Source organism: Topomyia yanbarensis, chromosome 2 (genome assembly GCF_030247195.1).
Source record: "Topomyia yanbarensis strain Yona2022 chromosome 2, ASM3024719v1, whole genome shotgun sequence".
Lineage (NCBI taxonomy): Eukaryota > Metazoa > Arthropoda > Insecta > Diptera > Culicidae > Topomyia > Topomyia yanbarensis.
The window spans coordinates 304,898,845-304,916,054 of NC_080671.1; the positions used below are offsets into that span (position 1 = coordinate 304,898,845).

Here is a 17,210-nt window from a genome sequence, read left to right on the forward strand (position 1 = left end):
TCGGTCAACGTTGGTTTAGCTATCGACGACAATCGGTACATATTACGATTGAGCATATTCTTACACGGCCTCAGATATATAATTATTAGACCGGCAACAAATTTGACTTTTTTTCGGAACACTCTTAAATCAAACGGTAATTGGCATCACATATCATTTATCAAATATGAGCTCTTTCCGAAAACTCTAATTCACTCACAAGAGTTTTGAAGTTTGCATGTGAAAATATATCAAAAATAGGCTATAGAGACAATAAATTCAGTACAAAATGCCAGTGTCATCTTGTGTCTCCCAAAATCTGCAGATATATAGCTTAAGGTGTAAGGATCAACATTGCGGAAGACTGCAAATTGATCCGATTTTGCAGTAAAAAGAAATTATCATTTAAAGTGATGTGTTGCCTCTCTTTCTAGTACATGCTCAGAATAGGAATTTTCAAAAAAAAATCGGTTGGTCGGTTTTTATTTCCGAGTTTCCATATATATTATCATAGAAACTTGAAATCTTTTGTGAGTGAACTAGAGCTATCGGGAAAAAAATCATATTTAGCATATGATCTGTGCATCCAATTACCATTTGCATTAGTAGTTTCGAAAAAAAGTCAAAATTGTTGCCGGTCTAATAGTTATACAGGAAACACAATTATCAAATGCTGCGTTTCCGTTTTCATATATTTGCTCGAAATCGTATTCAAGCGCCGTATAACTCATACTCTTAATTAATACAATCCTGTTCCTGGGTTGCGCAAGCTGAGTGATATTCCTTGCACTTATATGACGGCAATGCCTGTCACCGAAATATATTCATACATATAGCTACCGATTTTGGCGAGGCAAGAGCTGTGTACGGCTCAAATGATATCGATAATTACACTTCAGCCGTGGCGTGATATACACCTCTACCGAGCTACATACAATAATATCATTTCATTCCGACGGCAAAGCGAAAGCCACGATATTCGAACGTCCATGATTCGAGATGAGGCGAGCAAACGGTGACATCCTGGCAAATAGTGCCACAGACGTGTTTTCGATACGTGAAACATGTAATTGGATCCCTGTGGTGTGGTCATGGCCTGGAGTGTGTGGGTGGGAGGGTGATTTCATCCCAACCCCAGCGAACCGGCTCATATGCCACGAATCATGGCTTATTCCGCTGCCTGTACACCTAATAATGTGCATGCCTACGTGCACAAGGTTCATCCCACCAGACAACAAAACGGCTTAGGATTGGGAGTGGGTGTTGTACGATTTCCAGAGTGGGGGGTTCGTCAGTCAGCCATCGCTAGTGCCCACTTGCTAGCTTTGTGGGGCACAAGACTCCACCAAGCCCCGTGCCATGCTCAGCTCCCCTTCCGTGCCGCCCGGAACCGACACAACGGGCACATATCCAATCCTCTACGTACGGTTGTGTATATGGATACAGCTGAGCTTCTGGCTTCTCATATAGCTTCTCAATGGCAGAATTCCTCTACAGTTGAAATATATACGCGTACAAATAGAAATTATACACTTTTTTGTTGCAAGAGGTTAGAAAAAGAGAAAATTATCCGTTTCACATGTATTCATATTATTTCCCTCCGTATAATGCCAAACAGTAGTAGGAAAACTTATGTACAGAAAATGATCATCGCAGACAAAGAGAGCATGGGATACATAACCGAAGCAGCAGGGCATATGATACTTTTACTTTGTGCTCAAAACCAGTTTGAAATACATATGCATCATTGATACAAACACAACGGACCTTTTCTTACCATAAACTTTACTTCGACTTTCGCATGGAAACGATCCACACACACACACTGACAGTCGGACAGTCACCGTGCATCTTTATCCCCTCTTACTGCGATGGTAGTGGTGAGATCGACGCGCATGCCATTCAAAATAAAAATCGTAAAAAAGATCAACGCCCCTTTTTTACGATGATTGGTGTTCTCTTAGCTAATCAGAAACGACCGGGGAACGCGCCTTGCTCATTGTAACGAGAGGGATTATGTATTGAAAATCAAATAAGATATCAGTAGCTTTACAAAATCCATACGCGATAGATGATACACGCTGCTGCTGAGACGTGTCAAAATAAATACGCGCTATTAGAGGTTTCCGCGCGAGAAATACGAAGATTTTTTTTTTTTCGGTTGCTTGTTGGCGCAACTGTTGCGGAAGAAATTGAAGCTTCTTGTCAGTGCGGGTTGCGATCGTGGGCTTTCTCGCGAGATGGACATTCTTGCCGTCGCACATGGAGCAAGGTTTTTCACGTTTGCCGTCGTGGCTCACAGTTCCGCGGTGAGCTGGAAGATATCGCGCGCGTTTTTTCTTCTTCTTGGGAACTAGTCGCAGTGAGTGGTTATTGTGATCCAAATAAACTGCAGTGATGGTGAATTTTCAATGATTGTGAAATTTTCCTTCTACCAAAGTAGTGCTCTACTAGTTTTTATTCAGTATGTGGAAAATGCACCGAGGTGAACCGAGTATTGCGATCGCTTGTTTGGATTAACATACTCTGCAAAGTGGTAATTTCTTCCTTTACCAGTGAAGATAAGAGTGAGTCTGAAGACGGTGCAACAGAGATAGATCGAATATAGCATGTGTTGTTAGTAGTTTTTCGTGTGTGCTTCAAGATTGCTATTCTAAGGTTTGCTCTCGCACAAGTTGCAGTGAAGGCGCCACCATTGGTCCAAAATTGCACCAAACACAAACAATCTGGCGGTGGTTAGACAACCATCAATGGCCGTTGGGCCACCGACGGGAGGATCAGGAAATCCTCCGCAAGCACCAGTTCAGCCACATCCGATTCTAGCACCGAGCCCACTGTTTGCCTTACCGACACTGAACTTTACTGCGTCGCAGGTTGCGACCGTTTGCGAGACACTGGAGGAATCCGGCGACATCGAGCGGCTGGCGCGGTTCCTATGGAGCCTCCCGGTAGCCCATCCGAACGTTTCGGAACTGGACCGTTCCGAGGCGGTGCTGCGAGCGAGGGCAATCGTTGCCTACCACACGGGACACTTTAGGTGGGTGAGGTGGACCACGGATTCTGTGGTGTTGTTGTTGTTATTAGTGATTAAGAAAGTGTTAACTGATCATTTTTACTTCATGTATTTTTCGGAGAGGAATTTATGGAAAAAGCACATCGAATGCATCATTACGACGGAATGCGTTAAATTGGTGAAAAATTGCATGCAACATAAGTTAACCTGCTGCTGCATGAAAGATAATTTTCGACCTGTTGTTGAACTATATGCCACGTTCTTTGATAGTGCCGAGAAGAGAATTATTGTAATATTAGTGATTGTTCAAACGGCTAATTTGACTTCCTAACTTAATTGAGTTTATATTGAATTTTATTAAATTCGGCTTGATTTGTGTGAACAGTTACAAGTGCATCACAATCTACGCCAGATATTTGAACAAAATAGCTTGTTTGGTTGTGTTAACTGTTGATTGGCTAGAACAAAAAGAAAGTGTCTAAAACTAGTATCTAGTTATGAGGTATTTCAAAACAAGCGAATAAACTTATTTCAACCATAAATTTTTATCGATTTCCGCAAGAACATAAATTGCATTTGTTGATGAGACCAGCGAAATCGAAACAAGGTTCAGCTTGGCAAGTCAATGCGATATGATAAGACAGTAGCCTTGGTACTACATTATGTTTCGGAATTAAATCTTTTCCGACTGACTTCGTTACCGATTCTTAGTGTATAGGACAATTGCAGGGCTAGTGCTGCGATCCTACTGATTACACTGAATACATCCTAGCTGGAGTACGAACATACACTCTGAACTGCTATACCATTGCATATATTTATTACTAAGGAGTACAATTTTACTGCCTAAGTAGAGCAATTTTACTTCTTAAGGAGAACAATGTTACTCCCTAGGGTAAAAACCATTTTGGGCATACTACCTATAACTCAAGTCGTATGAACAGAATCTGGCACTGATTGGATTATGTAATTACAACTTTGCGAAATATGTCTGCATTGCAATTCACTGTAAGGTACATACTTCGAATATGGTTTGTTTTGTTCTGAATAATAGGCAAAGCTGCATATCGTTACCGAACTTGATCTTCTGTGTCAACAGATGACGCAGCCTATGAATCCATCCTAGCGACATATTTCGGTACTTTAACGTGTCGTACTATAGATTCCATTAATTGCTTTATTACTAGTGATTAAAATATTTTCATTTATTTCGAACTGTTTGCAATTTGGTTTGTTTTAGTGGAGGATAACTACTAAAAATGATATATTAATGTGAAACATCCTTGCGAAACATAATAAACGTTCTATATCAAGTTCTAGGATTTGTTGAAAATTCAGTTTGAAATTCAGGTACTCATGAGATAAGCTTGAAATGGATGAAATCTATCAACCTTATAGGAATGATGAATTCTACTATTATTATTGAAATCAATGTAGCTGCAAATTAGAGCGTCTCTGTTTACGATCATTATGGATATATTCTCGACAAACATGATTACGGCGTAAAAACCAACTGTCAAAATTATCTTTAAAGGGGAATTCCGGACAAACCGTTACTGATCGTACACAATTTACACAATGACAAAATGTACACAATTTACTAAATGAAAGAGAAAACTTATCTCTTTTGTTTACTATCAACTTCTGTGATTGGCGAGTAACCGTTTATCCGGGATTTTCGTTCAAAGTGAATTTTGATAGTTTGCTTATAAGCCCTAATCATACGTTTGTCGAGTATTGAACTTTACAATAATTTTCTGTATGTAGGGAGAGCTGACGGTTTTGGCTAGCATGTTATGTAAAGAGATACGGAGCAAACGTAAATGCGACTGAGTTAAAATGGGAGTGAAATTAATCAGAGTCTCCCATATTACACACAAAAAAAGTTGAATTTTATTGTTGACGTAATTACAAACCTGACAATTTAACAAGCCGAAATTCACGAAATGATGAAATATTACCGTGTTCCATTTAATTTTACATGAAACATATACTTTACATGCGCAATCACATAAAATTGCATTTATAGCCATTCAGAACAAACGCTATATGTGAAGTTAAATTACGTGTTTTATGAAATTCAACGTCATGAAAAATCAAACGTAAAACTAAGTCATTTTTGATGCTCGTATATGTCAACGTCAGGAGACGTAAATTTACACGATTTTATCTTGGTGTTTGCGTTACACGGGAAAATAAAACAATCCGCAGAATAAATTCTTTTAACTTAAATTTAGGTAGTTTTGACTTTTGCGTCGCTTTCGCACTTATTAGTGTTGTCAAAAACAAAGAAAGATTCGACTCAGTCGATAAGGTACTTTTGAATTGTTTGAGGTATACTCAAAATTAGGTAGATTCAACTTAAACTTAGACATATTTAACTCAAGGTTGAGTATAAAAAAACCTGTCAATGAGTTGTGGTTTTTGCCGTGGTTAAAGGGAAACTACCTTCAACATGGTTTACGTAATTTTACCTTATTCCACGATACCCCGAGATCGAGTCAAAAGAGCTCAACTTTTGGTAGTTTTTCGTATCCATGTACGTTATTTTCACTAATTATGATAGAGTTGTTCATAGGTGTATGTAAACTGGTGATGTTTTTAATCATATTAAAAAAGGCCATACTATTTCATTGATTACTTAATTTCAATGTTTGGATTGAGTTTAATTCGGTGCAAAGGTATTGTTACTTCGACTGACAGTAGCAATATGATAATAATGTGAATCATTTTGATTAAACGCAGTGTAAATTCCAAACAAATTTTCTAATTGGCATCGGTTTATTTAAGTCAAAGCTTTCTTCAACAACAATTTCCGATGAGAATGACATAGCTAAACAATAACAAACGGATAATCTAGATGGGAATAATAAAGTTTTGTCCAATATTGTTAAGTTTGAAAACACAGAACAAAACTCTAACATTCATTATTGAATGATATAATATTGGTGTATAAATTTAATATTCTGGGTAAAATAAGTTCCAATATGTGGACAGAAAAAAAAAACCTACAAACTTCCTTCTCTCGCCTTCATTCCGCAGGTTATTATCGTTTACACAAAGATATAAACAAAAATTGGCCAAGAAATTAAATTCAGACGCAAAAAACGAAAATATTTTGAAATGTCAATCTAGATTATCCTAAATCAATATACTCGAAATTCACCAAAAACATTGAGTTCTACAAGATGGCGACACAAATGAAAGATGAGTTCGAGTGCAACGGATGCTCATCTGTTGCATTCGAACTAACGTAACTCCCATATGTTATTATCCATCCTGCGCATTTTGTGGGGTTATGGCGATTGATGTAAAACGACGATCGTGTTATATCGCTATGATACTTTGAAACAAATGTAATATTTGTGGAGAATTTTTTGTTGTTTTGTTTTTTCTAATTTTAACACTTACGGTTTCTACTTTATAACAATATATGATTGGAGATTTTTCGCAACAAAGTATGAGCACGAGCCATAAGTGTGTTATTTCAATCAGATAGGGTAGCTCTAACTAATAAGTTCAAATCTGAAGTGAGTGACACATTAAACTCAAATTTGGTTTATTACTGCAATAAATATATAATCTAACTATAGCCGACTAACACTAGAAGTTAAAGCCGTAATAAATTATAATAATATAATTATGCTTCGTTTTTAATTTTGTTTATCTAATTGTTAGGTGACTCACATATTAGTGATATCAGCTTTTTGACCCGATTTTGTCAGCATCATATGAAAATTGATAGTTAGCAGTTGATGGGCTCTGGCAGACAAGCCAAGTTGATTTCGAGTAAATTCTTTCTTGAGCATATTTTTATTATCTTAGAAATCCGAAATATGCAAAAAAAATATTTTTTTTTATATTTTGCGCTATCAGATCCTCTTAAGGGAAATTTAAACTAAATAATCAGGAAGGGTTATGAGATTATATCTAGGGATTAATGAAGAAGATTATAAGAGCTGTTTATGAGAAAGAAAGAAAAATATATGTCCCGATTTCGTCACCGTCCCGTTTTATCAGCCTAAAATTCACCAAGGGGCTGATAAAAACGGGTCTCTACTGTATTCTTCATAAAGAGTAGTATTGGACTAGTTCGGGCAAGTTGTGACATGTTGTCACATATGGGGAAGGGGTAGTAAGCAAGCTGTTACGTTACATGTTTTTACTGAACAAAAATTTTTTTTCGAAGAATTTGTTACGTAATAGGGGAGGGGGGATAGAGCAATTTGTGACAATTTGTTACAGGGAGGGGGGAGTCAATTTTGGGAAATTTTCGCGTTACGTAATTTATGAATGGTCCCTTTTATAATACGCGACACTTCCGAACTGTTTCACCTGATTGTATAGAACACATTTGTTAAAACAGAATTTGTTATGATACCCCACTTCAGATATATTTATTAAAAATAACCATAGTTTGAATTCAATTTGACGAACATGTTAAAATGATAGACAAAGTTTTTTAAATTCCCTTTAAAATGAAACAAGTTGTGCTCAAATTGGATCAAAATTGAGAAATATGTATTTGAAGATAGTGCCATGATTTTGAAAACGAAAATCATTCGAATTCCCTGACAGCGACGATTGAATTGCTATTAAAAATCCAACCCTCATTCAATGAACACAAAATTTCGAGAATTTGTTATAGCGATATTTGAAACTCAATATTTTTAGGTTTTGTCCGGCACCTCCCCATATAAAGTTGTGACAAAATTATAATAATTGGTTTAAGTATATGGCTAAAATTGGGATTTCAACAAATTGTCGGTCACTGAACCCATTTCAGCTTTCAATTTAGAAATTTCATAATCCATTTTTTCGACTATTTTTATGTAAACCCATTTGAAGGCTTCGTTCGTTAAAGGGTTAATATGCACATCAAACAAAGTTGCCAACCACATCTGATAGCAGAGATGGATGCAGAAACAAGTGAAAATCAGTAGTTTTTCAACAATATGAAGTTGTTTAGGTAACCGATTTGTAAGTAGATTTAAGAGCTACAGGGCGTCTTCATATGGGTATTGCAATTAAATTAGGTTCAATGCATTGATATAAAAACTTTGGCGCCTAAATATAATGAAACTGCACTGTATTTTGAATCAGACTCTTGATTAGTGTCCCATGGGAGATCAACTCAAAAATTGTAAGGCGTATAAAGATAAATTACTGATATTTCGTTCAATTTCTCAATTGCCTTTTCTTGATGTAGAACAAACGTAAAAGGTTTCTGCACGAAAAGCTTAAACCCACAGTTTATCACAATCATTCTTCTTTACAAAAAAACTCAAAACTACTCCAATCGGCAGTGTAGTTCTTGAGATATCGCCATTTGAAGTTCGAAGGTATGAAAAATTGATTTGAATTGAATTGAACAGAAATCCTCGACATTGTTTGCTTCAACGACATTTTAAAAATTCATTTTTCATTTTATTATTGCAAAATTTTGTAATAGTTTTCTTCAAACTTAAAGAAAATTTTCTTCAGATTTTCAAGATCTTGCAATTAAAATTCATGAAAATTTTCTTCAAATGATGCATTATTGTATGGAAATTGACTGAATAGACTAACACTAACTGTATCGCCGATTTTTTTTTAATTGCAACTTTTATTTAAACGAAAAATAATTTTCAAATTTCTCAAATGACAATACACGTGGATTAAAATGAGACAATTTCGGAAAAAATGCGGGCAACCCCCTTTTGGACGTCAGCCATTTAATTATGTATGGGTAGACGAGCCTTTATCCATCTAATTAGTCAGTGTGTCACACTATTTCTTTGATAACCTTGCCTACTGGATTGCGCTTAAGGTGTTACACCACTGTAGAATTTTTTAGAAAGTCAAATTTTTATTGATTAGCCTAAAATGTGCTTTAAACAAATTCTTTCGTGACGTTTACAACGATTTGACGAATTTTCGTTCGACAAATATGTTATAACTTTACGCCTACATTAAAACTTATTACAGATTAAGTAAGTAGACAAAATTTCACGAAAGATTCAATCAACATAAACTGAATATACTAGAATTTGATGATTTGACTTTTATTGAAATACGTTGAAAGTTTTAATTTGTGACGCGTTGTAACGTCACGTTACATTATCGGTCATAAAATAACCCTCTTCTAGTATATTGAGTTTATGTTGATTGAATCCTGTCTTTAGGATCTTAAAAATGATATCGCAACAAATGGAAGACTAAAACAACATAGAAATGTTCAAATTTTCAATTCTGCCGCAACGCTTCTTATGTAAAACTCGAGCGTATAGAAAACAACCCGCGTTTATCTCAAAACCACTGGCAGGAAATTTAACCCGAACAAATAATGTTTGAACGCTGTGATTTTTTATTGCTCAATTTTTTTTAATCAACAATTTTGTGTCGATTTTCATGGCATTTTCGGCGTTTTTCCACTCAACAATGTACCATTTGATGAAAAAACAAAATACCAAAAAATTCCTACGTACGTCGCTTGCTATTGTCATAACAAATCAGAAAAATTTAAGTTTTTGTCTCTAGGTCAAAAATTTCGGGAGGTAGTTTAATGACTCATTACCATAAAACCTATTTAACAAGATTTATACTTTTATTGCGTCAAGAAAAAATCTAAAAGATGCCTATTTGTTCGAGCTCTACAGTGGTGTAACCCCTTAAATAACTATCAACATCTTTGTTTCGTTCCAAATAAATAGTTAAAGGTCTGGCCTGGAAAATGTAAAATACTCGCGAGCGAAGCCATCAACGTCATTGCAATATTTGACGGATATCATTGAAACTTTTGGTGAAGAATTCTGATTGCCCATTCCCATTGCCCATGTTATCTTTTGGGATAGTTTCGAGGACTTCTATGCATCAGAGGATATAGCTGCAAAGTATTGCATTTGAATAACTTTTTTTCAAAATGAATCAGTTTTGCGCTCGACAAGTGACGGTTTGTCCGAAAATTCATTCCGAAGGAAAACTAAATGTGACTTGACTGCCCTTTTATACTATTGTGACGTTAGTGCCAAAAGGAATATTTGTCAGGAAACCAATTTTTGTGTTCCGTGATGTTTTCAAAAGCACGATTAATATTTAAACTATCTGTTCTGTACAAAATGTGTACAATCCATCGTAGATAATAGCCAATTGCTTTAATTTTCATTTTTTTTGCGAAAACCTTGTGAATTTTAACCAATATCACTTTTGCAAAAAACAGCGATTTGATTTCACTGTTTTTATACAATTCTAACGTACGTATACAAACCAATAGTGCCGAGTAAAGGGTGTCGTGTATTTTCAACCGTTTCAACTGGATTACCTGCAAATGATCATGAATTTATTCAAATTTCCTAAGCTGTATGTGGTGGTCAGACCATATAGTCGGTTTTGGATTTATACGGATGTTCCGTGGGTTATATACGAGGGCCTTTTAGTGCATTTTCATTATTTTCCAAAGTTTAGCTGTAAGTCTGACATTATTATAAAATGTATTCAATATATTATCGTACATTTGAATACTATAGATTCATTTTGGTATCATGCAGGCCTTTTCAGGCAATGTGGAAGCGTTTCTTATCTGGAGGATCTAGTGAATACGAAATGCGCCCATTTCCCATGTCTGTAAAACATTTATACTTGAAGATACCTGCCATGCGGTACTTTAACGATGATCTATGAACAATGCATATATGTAAAGCCGTATGGACACACGGGGAAGTTTTACGACCCATTCCGGTGATTCCTTAATTCCTTTTCCGCGACACATCAAATTACACTAGCTCGATTTAATACAAACAATACTCTCACATGTAAAGTCATACGGGCACACAGGAACACTTTGTAATCGATTCCGGTTGTTCCGGGTTTTCGGATGAAACAATTTTGTTAATCATTTCTGTCATGCAGCATATCAAATAACATCAAGCGTATAAATTATGGACAATACAAATTCAAAGCCAAATGAGGACACTTTATTAAAGATTCCGGAATACGGAAGTTCAGACGAAACAATTCTAGTAATTATTCCTGTCATGCGGCACACCAAATTCTGTGAACTGTGAAGAATGCAAGTACATTTGAAGACATTTGAATACAGCGCCCCTTTTGACGACCGGTCCCGGTAATTCCGGATTCCGCTTCTTCGGTGATTTTTTTTAGTGAATGTTTCTGTTACACGGCACACCAAAATACATCAAATCGGTTTTCTATAAACTATTCAAGAACATTCGAAGTCTTCAGAGCATTCGGTAATTCTGGAGTTGGTCGTAATATGCCCCGTGTGATCTGATGACTTTACTTCTGAGTGCATTGTTAGTAGGTTTTCATAGGTATGGGTTACCCATTATGGATCCACTAGGTCTCTCAGGTGGTTTCAAAATTAATTTAGAGCCTTTATATATACAATTTATTAATGTCCATGTTATATTAATACTTGTGTTCAAGCTATACTTTGAAAAATTAATGAAATTGGCTTAAATTAGCTTCGGAAAGACCCCATGAAATTTTCGCATAAATTCGGAGCCGGATATCTGAACAATTCAACTCAAAGGGTAAATGAAACTTGAATAAATTCCGGATCATTTGCAGGTGGTTTGGTTGAAATTGGTTTAGAAATCTAATAATTGGAACCAATTGTGCACCGAAATAAGCGGTCAGGGTTTTGAACAAGAGTCCATTATTGTGGGATCAAAAATCCATGTTGAAAAAGGCTAAGTTCGCTGCTTTTTAGAAACATTCTAACTTGCACAGAAGACTTTTTTATAAAATATAAACGGTTGAAAAATAAGTTTCTATCGACAAATTGCTGAAATTTAATCGTAGATACTAAAAAGCTAATTTGAGTACCACCCTAGCCTAATTATAATTCTACCCTAGCCATTTACATCACAAAATGGTGCTTATTTAGCTCCACGTCATTGCTTACGATGCAACAGCTTAAGAATAAAATGTTTTACATTTCTTATAAAAGAAATGTATAGAATTCGCTCAAACTTTCAAGATTTTTTCCGAGGCCCGGAGGGCCGAGTCTTATATACCAATCGACTCAGCTCGACGATTTGGGACAATGTCTGTGTGTGTGTGTGTGTCTGTGTGTGTGTGTATGTAACGGACAAATTCTCATTCGTGTTTCTCAGCAATGGCTGAACCGATCTTATCCAAACCAATTTTAAATGAAAGAACTAAAAAACAGTATGAACGCTATTAATTTGTTTTTGATTCTGATGTTTAGTTTCCAAGATATGAATGTTTGAATGCGTAAAAATGGCGTTTTTTGCAGTTTTTTTGAATTATCTGCCGAAACTGACATGACAGAATAACAATTTATATGTTTTTAGACAGCTTCAACGAATACCTTTCGAACAAGCTATAGATTGTTGAAATCGGACTATTATCAAAAGAGATATTAAACATTAAATACGGACGAAAGATTTTTATCATTTCCCATTGCCAGAAATATGACCAAAAACATGTAATCTATTATTAACGCCAAAACGGTTTATTTTAAGTCAATAGTATCTTCGGAGAAGTTAATGGAGGTAATATGCCCTTTCTTTTGGTATTGTGCTGTTGCTGATTAATCCCCCTATGAGTGAGATATTTTCACAAATTTTCTTGGAAGTGATTATATCTAAATGATGCCTTCAGCAAATTTGTAGCTCTTACTTTTGCGAATAACTTTACTGAAGACTTCAAATATCTATTTTGAATACTTTAAAAGTTATGGCTTGTTGTTTGTTGCTTACTCTTTGTTGGCTATTTATTGTTCAATATAGTAATAATCCATTGAAATAAGTTAAACATTATTTCGATAAAACGAATTTTATATTTCATTTTTCTATCTACAACCGCTAGAAATAATCACCGAACACTTCCAAGTTGTCTGGAAGGAACTTGACAACTTATCAGTGTAAAAATGTTCATTTGTGCGAACCTTCTGACTGCAATTTTTCTAACTTATAACCATTGGATCGATCTGAAACATATCGAAAAAAGAAAACCGAAATAAATAACCCCAAGCAACGGCATAGCCAAGAGAAGGTTTTGGAGTTTAACACCATACAACCCCCCCCCCCCCACCACACCCAAAAAAAAATGGATTGAAGTTGAAAATTTATTGATGCAGACTGATTTAATTCAATAATACAATAACAATTATCTGATCCGTAGATTGATAACCTGTTGTTGTAAACATCATGAGGACTTTTGATAAATTGTCGGAATGGGGTCCTGATATGTAACTGATCTATTGGTCTTGATTTCACAGTTGTCTAATAGCATCAATATCAAATTCCTGCCTGAAAACATTCCAATAGAAAATTCCAGAGTTCTGTAATCAATAATAATCCTCAGATTTCTTTTCAAATTGAGCTCGCTTTTGTAGAGATGTACTGTAATAAGGGTCTTTATTTAATAGAAAGCGAACTTAAAATTTATTTAGTGTCTATGAAACATAGAACTACTCACCAAAACATTGCATAACTTTCAACATTTGCTAAAAATGTTCTTGCCTTTCTCATTCACTCTAAAATTCGTCAATCTAATCCCGACCCGGAGGGCCGAGTGTCATATGCCAATCGACTCAGTTCGTCGAGATCGGAAAATGTCTGTGTGTATGTATATGTCTGTATGCGTGTATGTGTATATGTGGAAAAAAAACTTGACCTCTGTTTCTCAGAGATGGCTAGACCGATTTACACAAAGTTAGTCTCAAATGAAAATCGGCTGCTATTGAATTTTCTATTGATTGGACTTCCGGTTCCGGAGTTACGAGTTAAAGAGTGCAATCACAAAGCAAATTCCCATATAAACTGAAATGAAAATTTTTCAAAATCAAATTTGTATTTTGGATGCCAAATGACTTTAAAATGCATGAAACACTAAAATGCATGACAAAAATTGACTTTTTTGAACTTTGGTACATTTTTGCCTTTCTCATATAGAAAGGTTATGCAATCACTCTAAAAATCGTCAATGATACCGGCCCGGAGAGAATATGCAGTGAGGGGTTGCTACTTTAAAATTAAAACTAGTTTAAAATTTGTTAACAAGTTGAAAATTTTCGGAAGAAACCCGGACCTCCCGGATCTTTCTGCATAATCCGCCGCTGGTTTCAAGCGATGTTTCAGTATCACATAGTATCTCAAGATCGTAGCTGTCGATCCGTTGTATGTATGTGCAAATCGTACTGAACATGTAATATTCATTTGCACCATTGTATTGAACATAACCAGCCATGGAATCGTAGTCTGGACAAATTAGACAAGCACAATTGCACCACTAGGTGGATTAAAACAGGTTTTTATTTTGGGAATGCGTCGAGTTGAGATGAAAACGTAATATGATTAATAACGAGGATAACACTTTCCGAATGTAGAGAGAAATTTATGAAAAATGACGATTTCCATTCGACTCTAGCAGGTCCTGATCGATTTTGATGGGCATTTGATTTTTGGTGTATGACCAATTATATGTATAGGTCAAATGTTCAAAAACAGTAATTTAAGGTCAAGATAGCATCATTTTGAAACCGCCAATTTCGGAAGTTTAGTATCTTCAATGGGTTTTACAAACGTTAAACAGCGCATCATTTGATAAAATAATTTTGACGATATATCGTCCAAGAAGTATTTATGGTGAATTTTCTCGGGTTAATATTCATGACAAGTCTCAACAAATTCGCTAAAGACACGAACTCTGTTACTATTTTCTGAAAAATTAATTCTGCATAATTTTATAACTTCAAAAATTACGGTTTCGGAATTATGCCGTTTGGACAGTAAGATCGATTTTCACCAAACCCCCACCAAACCGAATTTCTGGCTACGCCGCTGACTTCAAGTAAGTAAAAACAAATTCGTTCTACACTCGTTCACAAGAAACTTCTTCGAATGCTGAATATCTATTATAATACATTGAAACCCTGATTTTATCAGCCAAATATGAACATATGTTTGATGGACTCTAGCAGACGAACAAGACTGAATTCGAGTAAATCCTTTCTTGAGCATGTTTTCCTTATCATGAAGATGGAAATATGCAAAAATGAAAAATTCATCATAATCAGAAATAGTTATCAGACTACATCAAGGGACGGGAAGAATATTTTAACAGCTTCAGTTTATTTTAAAGAAAAAACAATTGCCCGATTTAGTCAATGTCCCCATTTTGTCAGCCTAAAATACACCATGAGACTGATAAAAATGGGTCTTTATTGCATGTATTATTCACTGTGTTTCACATTAATAGGTATATTTCACTTTTGGGTTTTTTTTTTATTGCATCGAACTACAACAATTTTTAGGTAGTTTTCAAGGGGTTCTTCCAAAATTTGGCGAACCTATTCCAATTCGTATACCAATTAATCGGTATACTTAAGGGTTTATATGTTGCAGATAGAGAAAATACTGAAATTTTTTTTCCTACGCAATATTACGAAAGCAATTTTTCTTAATAAGTTTGTGAAAATTATAAACTATTTGAAATTTTTTAATAGTTTTATTTTTTATTTAACCGTGATTTTTTAATAAATAGTGACCATCGCTTCACAACGTAGTCTATTTCTCATGGCTTACGGTGAGCACGATCTCTCGAATTGCTGAACTGAAAATTATGGAATAGAAATTAATTTTTAGTATTCTTTACAGATTTAACTCGCCGCGCAGATAGCTCTGAATTAGACCCGCTGGTGCCCTAAGACGATTTCGCTAGATTTTCAGAGCACTGTGCACCCAGTGCATTAACGCAAGTGACGGAAGGTTATCGAAAAGTTTCGCGAAAATGAAAATTTCAGTAATGATGATGATTTTCCCAAACGGTTCGTTTTCGAGAGGTTTTTATTTGTTCTTTGGCATTAGGATTAGCGATAATAATTCAAATCAAGGATACTACTGGGAAGTCACCTTTAGAAAAAGTCGATGTCGAAGTAAAATTTGGAACTATGCACGCATGCACTTCAGAGATAGCGTGATATCAGGAGCTGCGATTTCATTAAATTTTCTTAGTTCTCAGTCGCGTTGGAAATTTGAGTAAAGTATAAACTTCAAATCGATTCAAAAAAAATCGATTTTTTTGGCTCAGTACAATATATAAATTCAGTTTTCCCACCACAATTTAGATATTTAGATATTTTATGGGCCATTTTTTCGCTTTCCCATTGATTTGGTTTGAGATTTCTAGCACTGATGTTGTCCTATGCTGATTTGAGCGACTCTCTGAGTCCTGCCACTATCCCATGTAATATGTGTTATCAAAAACATCGCGAAGCATCACGTTCTAAATGTTCTCAAACGATATAATATCCGAAGAGAGTGATAAGAGTTATAAGAAATGTCTCATCACACTGTTAGGTGGATTAAAAGCGTTTTTCCTTGTTAAATACGCATACTATATTGCACCGGTATGTCACGTTGGTAAAAATGGTGTTTACGTCACTTTGTGTTTCGGGTTTTAAAAGGCTATTTTGCATGATTTCTGAGAGACAATTGAAAGACGTGGATTTTTGTAGATAACTTAGAAATATGGAAAAATGAAATTTAACCAAAGTGGCGCTAACGTCACTTTTGCATATAAGGGCAGTTGAGTACAATGAAACTCTTGCAGTTAAGTAGTCGCCAATAAATGGAAGACCCCTCAAATCTACTCCAAAAATGGAATACATGAACCAAAAGATTAATATTGAGCAGGACGAGCAGTATTGCTGATCAAAATTTGCAATGAACTCTATCATATATTACAATTATTTGAAACATTTAATCGAGTTGGTTAAAATAGAAAAAATGGGATTTAAGCCAAATATAGTTTACTAGACCAGTAGACAATATTCAAGATTATATTAGCAATGATCGAGAACACGCGAAGAAATGAAAAAGTAGAAACGAATACTTAATCGTTCTTTCGATTGTTTCGATGTTTCTCTACATGCTAAATAACCCAGTAACTTGGAGAATGTTGTTTTGCAACAAACACAGTGAAATCTCAACATACTATCGGAAAGATATTTTATTCATTTGTAAAAACGAAAATCGACGGAAACTTGTAGCGTAGCTAGTGTTTTAGTACCGGATGTCTTAAAATGGTAATTTTTTGCTATAAATGAAGATTATCACCTGAACTAGATCACTTGAATAGTACATTCTGTTATATTGTTTTGTACCTTTGTGTTTTGGATCACGGGGTAAAACAATCGTTTCTGCAGTGATTTTTTTTATCTCTGATTATTACTATCGTGTTATTTTGT

General features: G+C 35.3%; 1 protein-coding gene across 1 annotated transcript in view; it reads left to right on the plus strand.

Moving 5' to 3' along the window:
* Positions 1 to 2,037: 2,037 nt before the first annotated feature.
* Positions 2,038 to 17,210, plus strand: part of LOC131683456 (homeobox protein SIX3) — a 187,535-nt gene continuing 172,362 nt past the window's right edge. Inside the window, exon 1 of the mRNA XM_058965464.1 lies at positions 2,038 to 3,016. Coding sequence (XP_058821447.1) covers positions 2,730 to 3,016 — 287 coding nt within the window. The 5' untranslated portion in view covers positions 2,038 to 2,729. The remainder of the gene's footprint in view (positions 3,017 to 17,210) is intronic.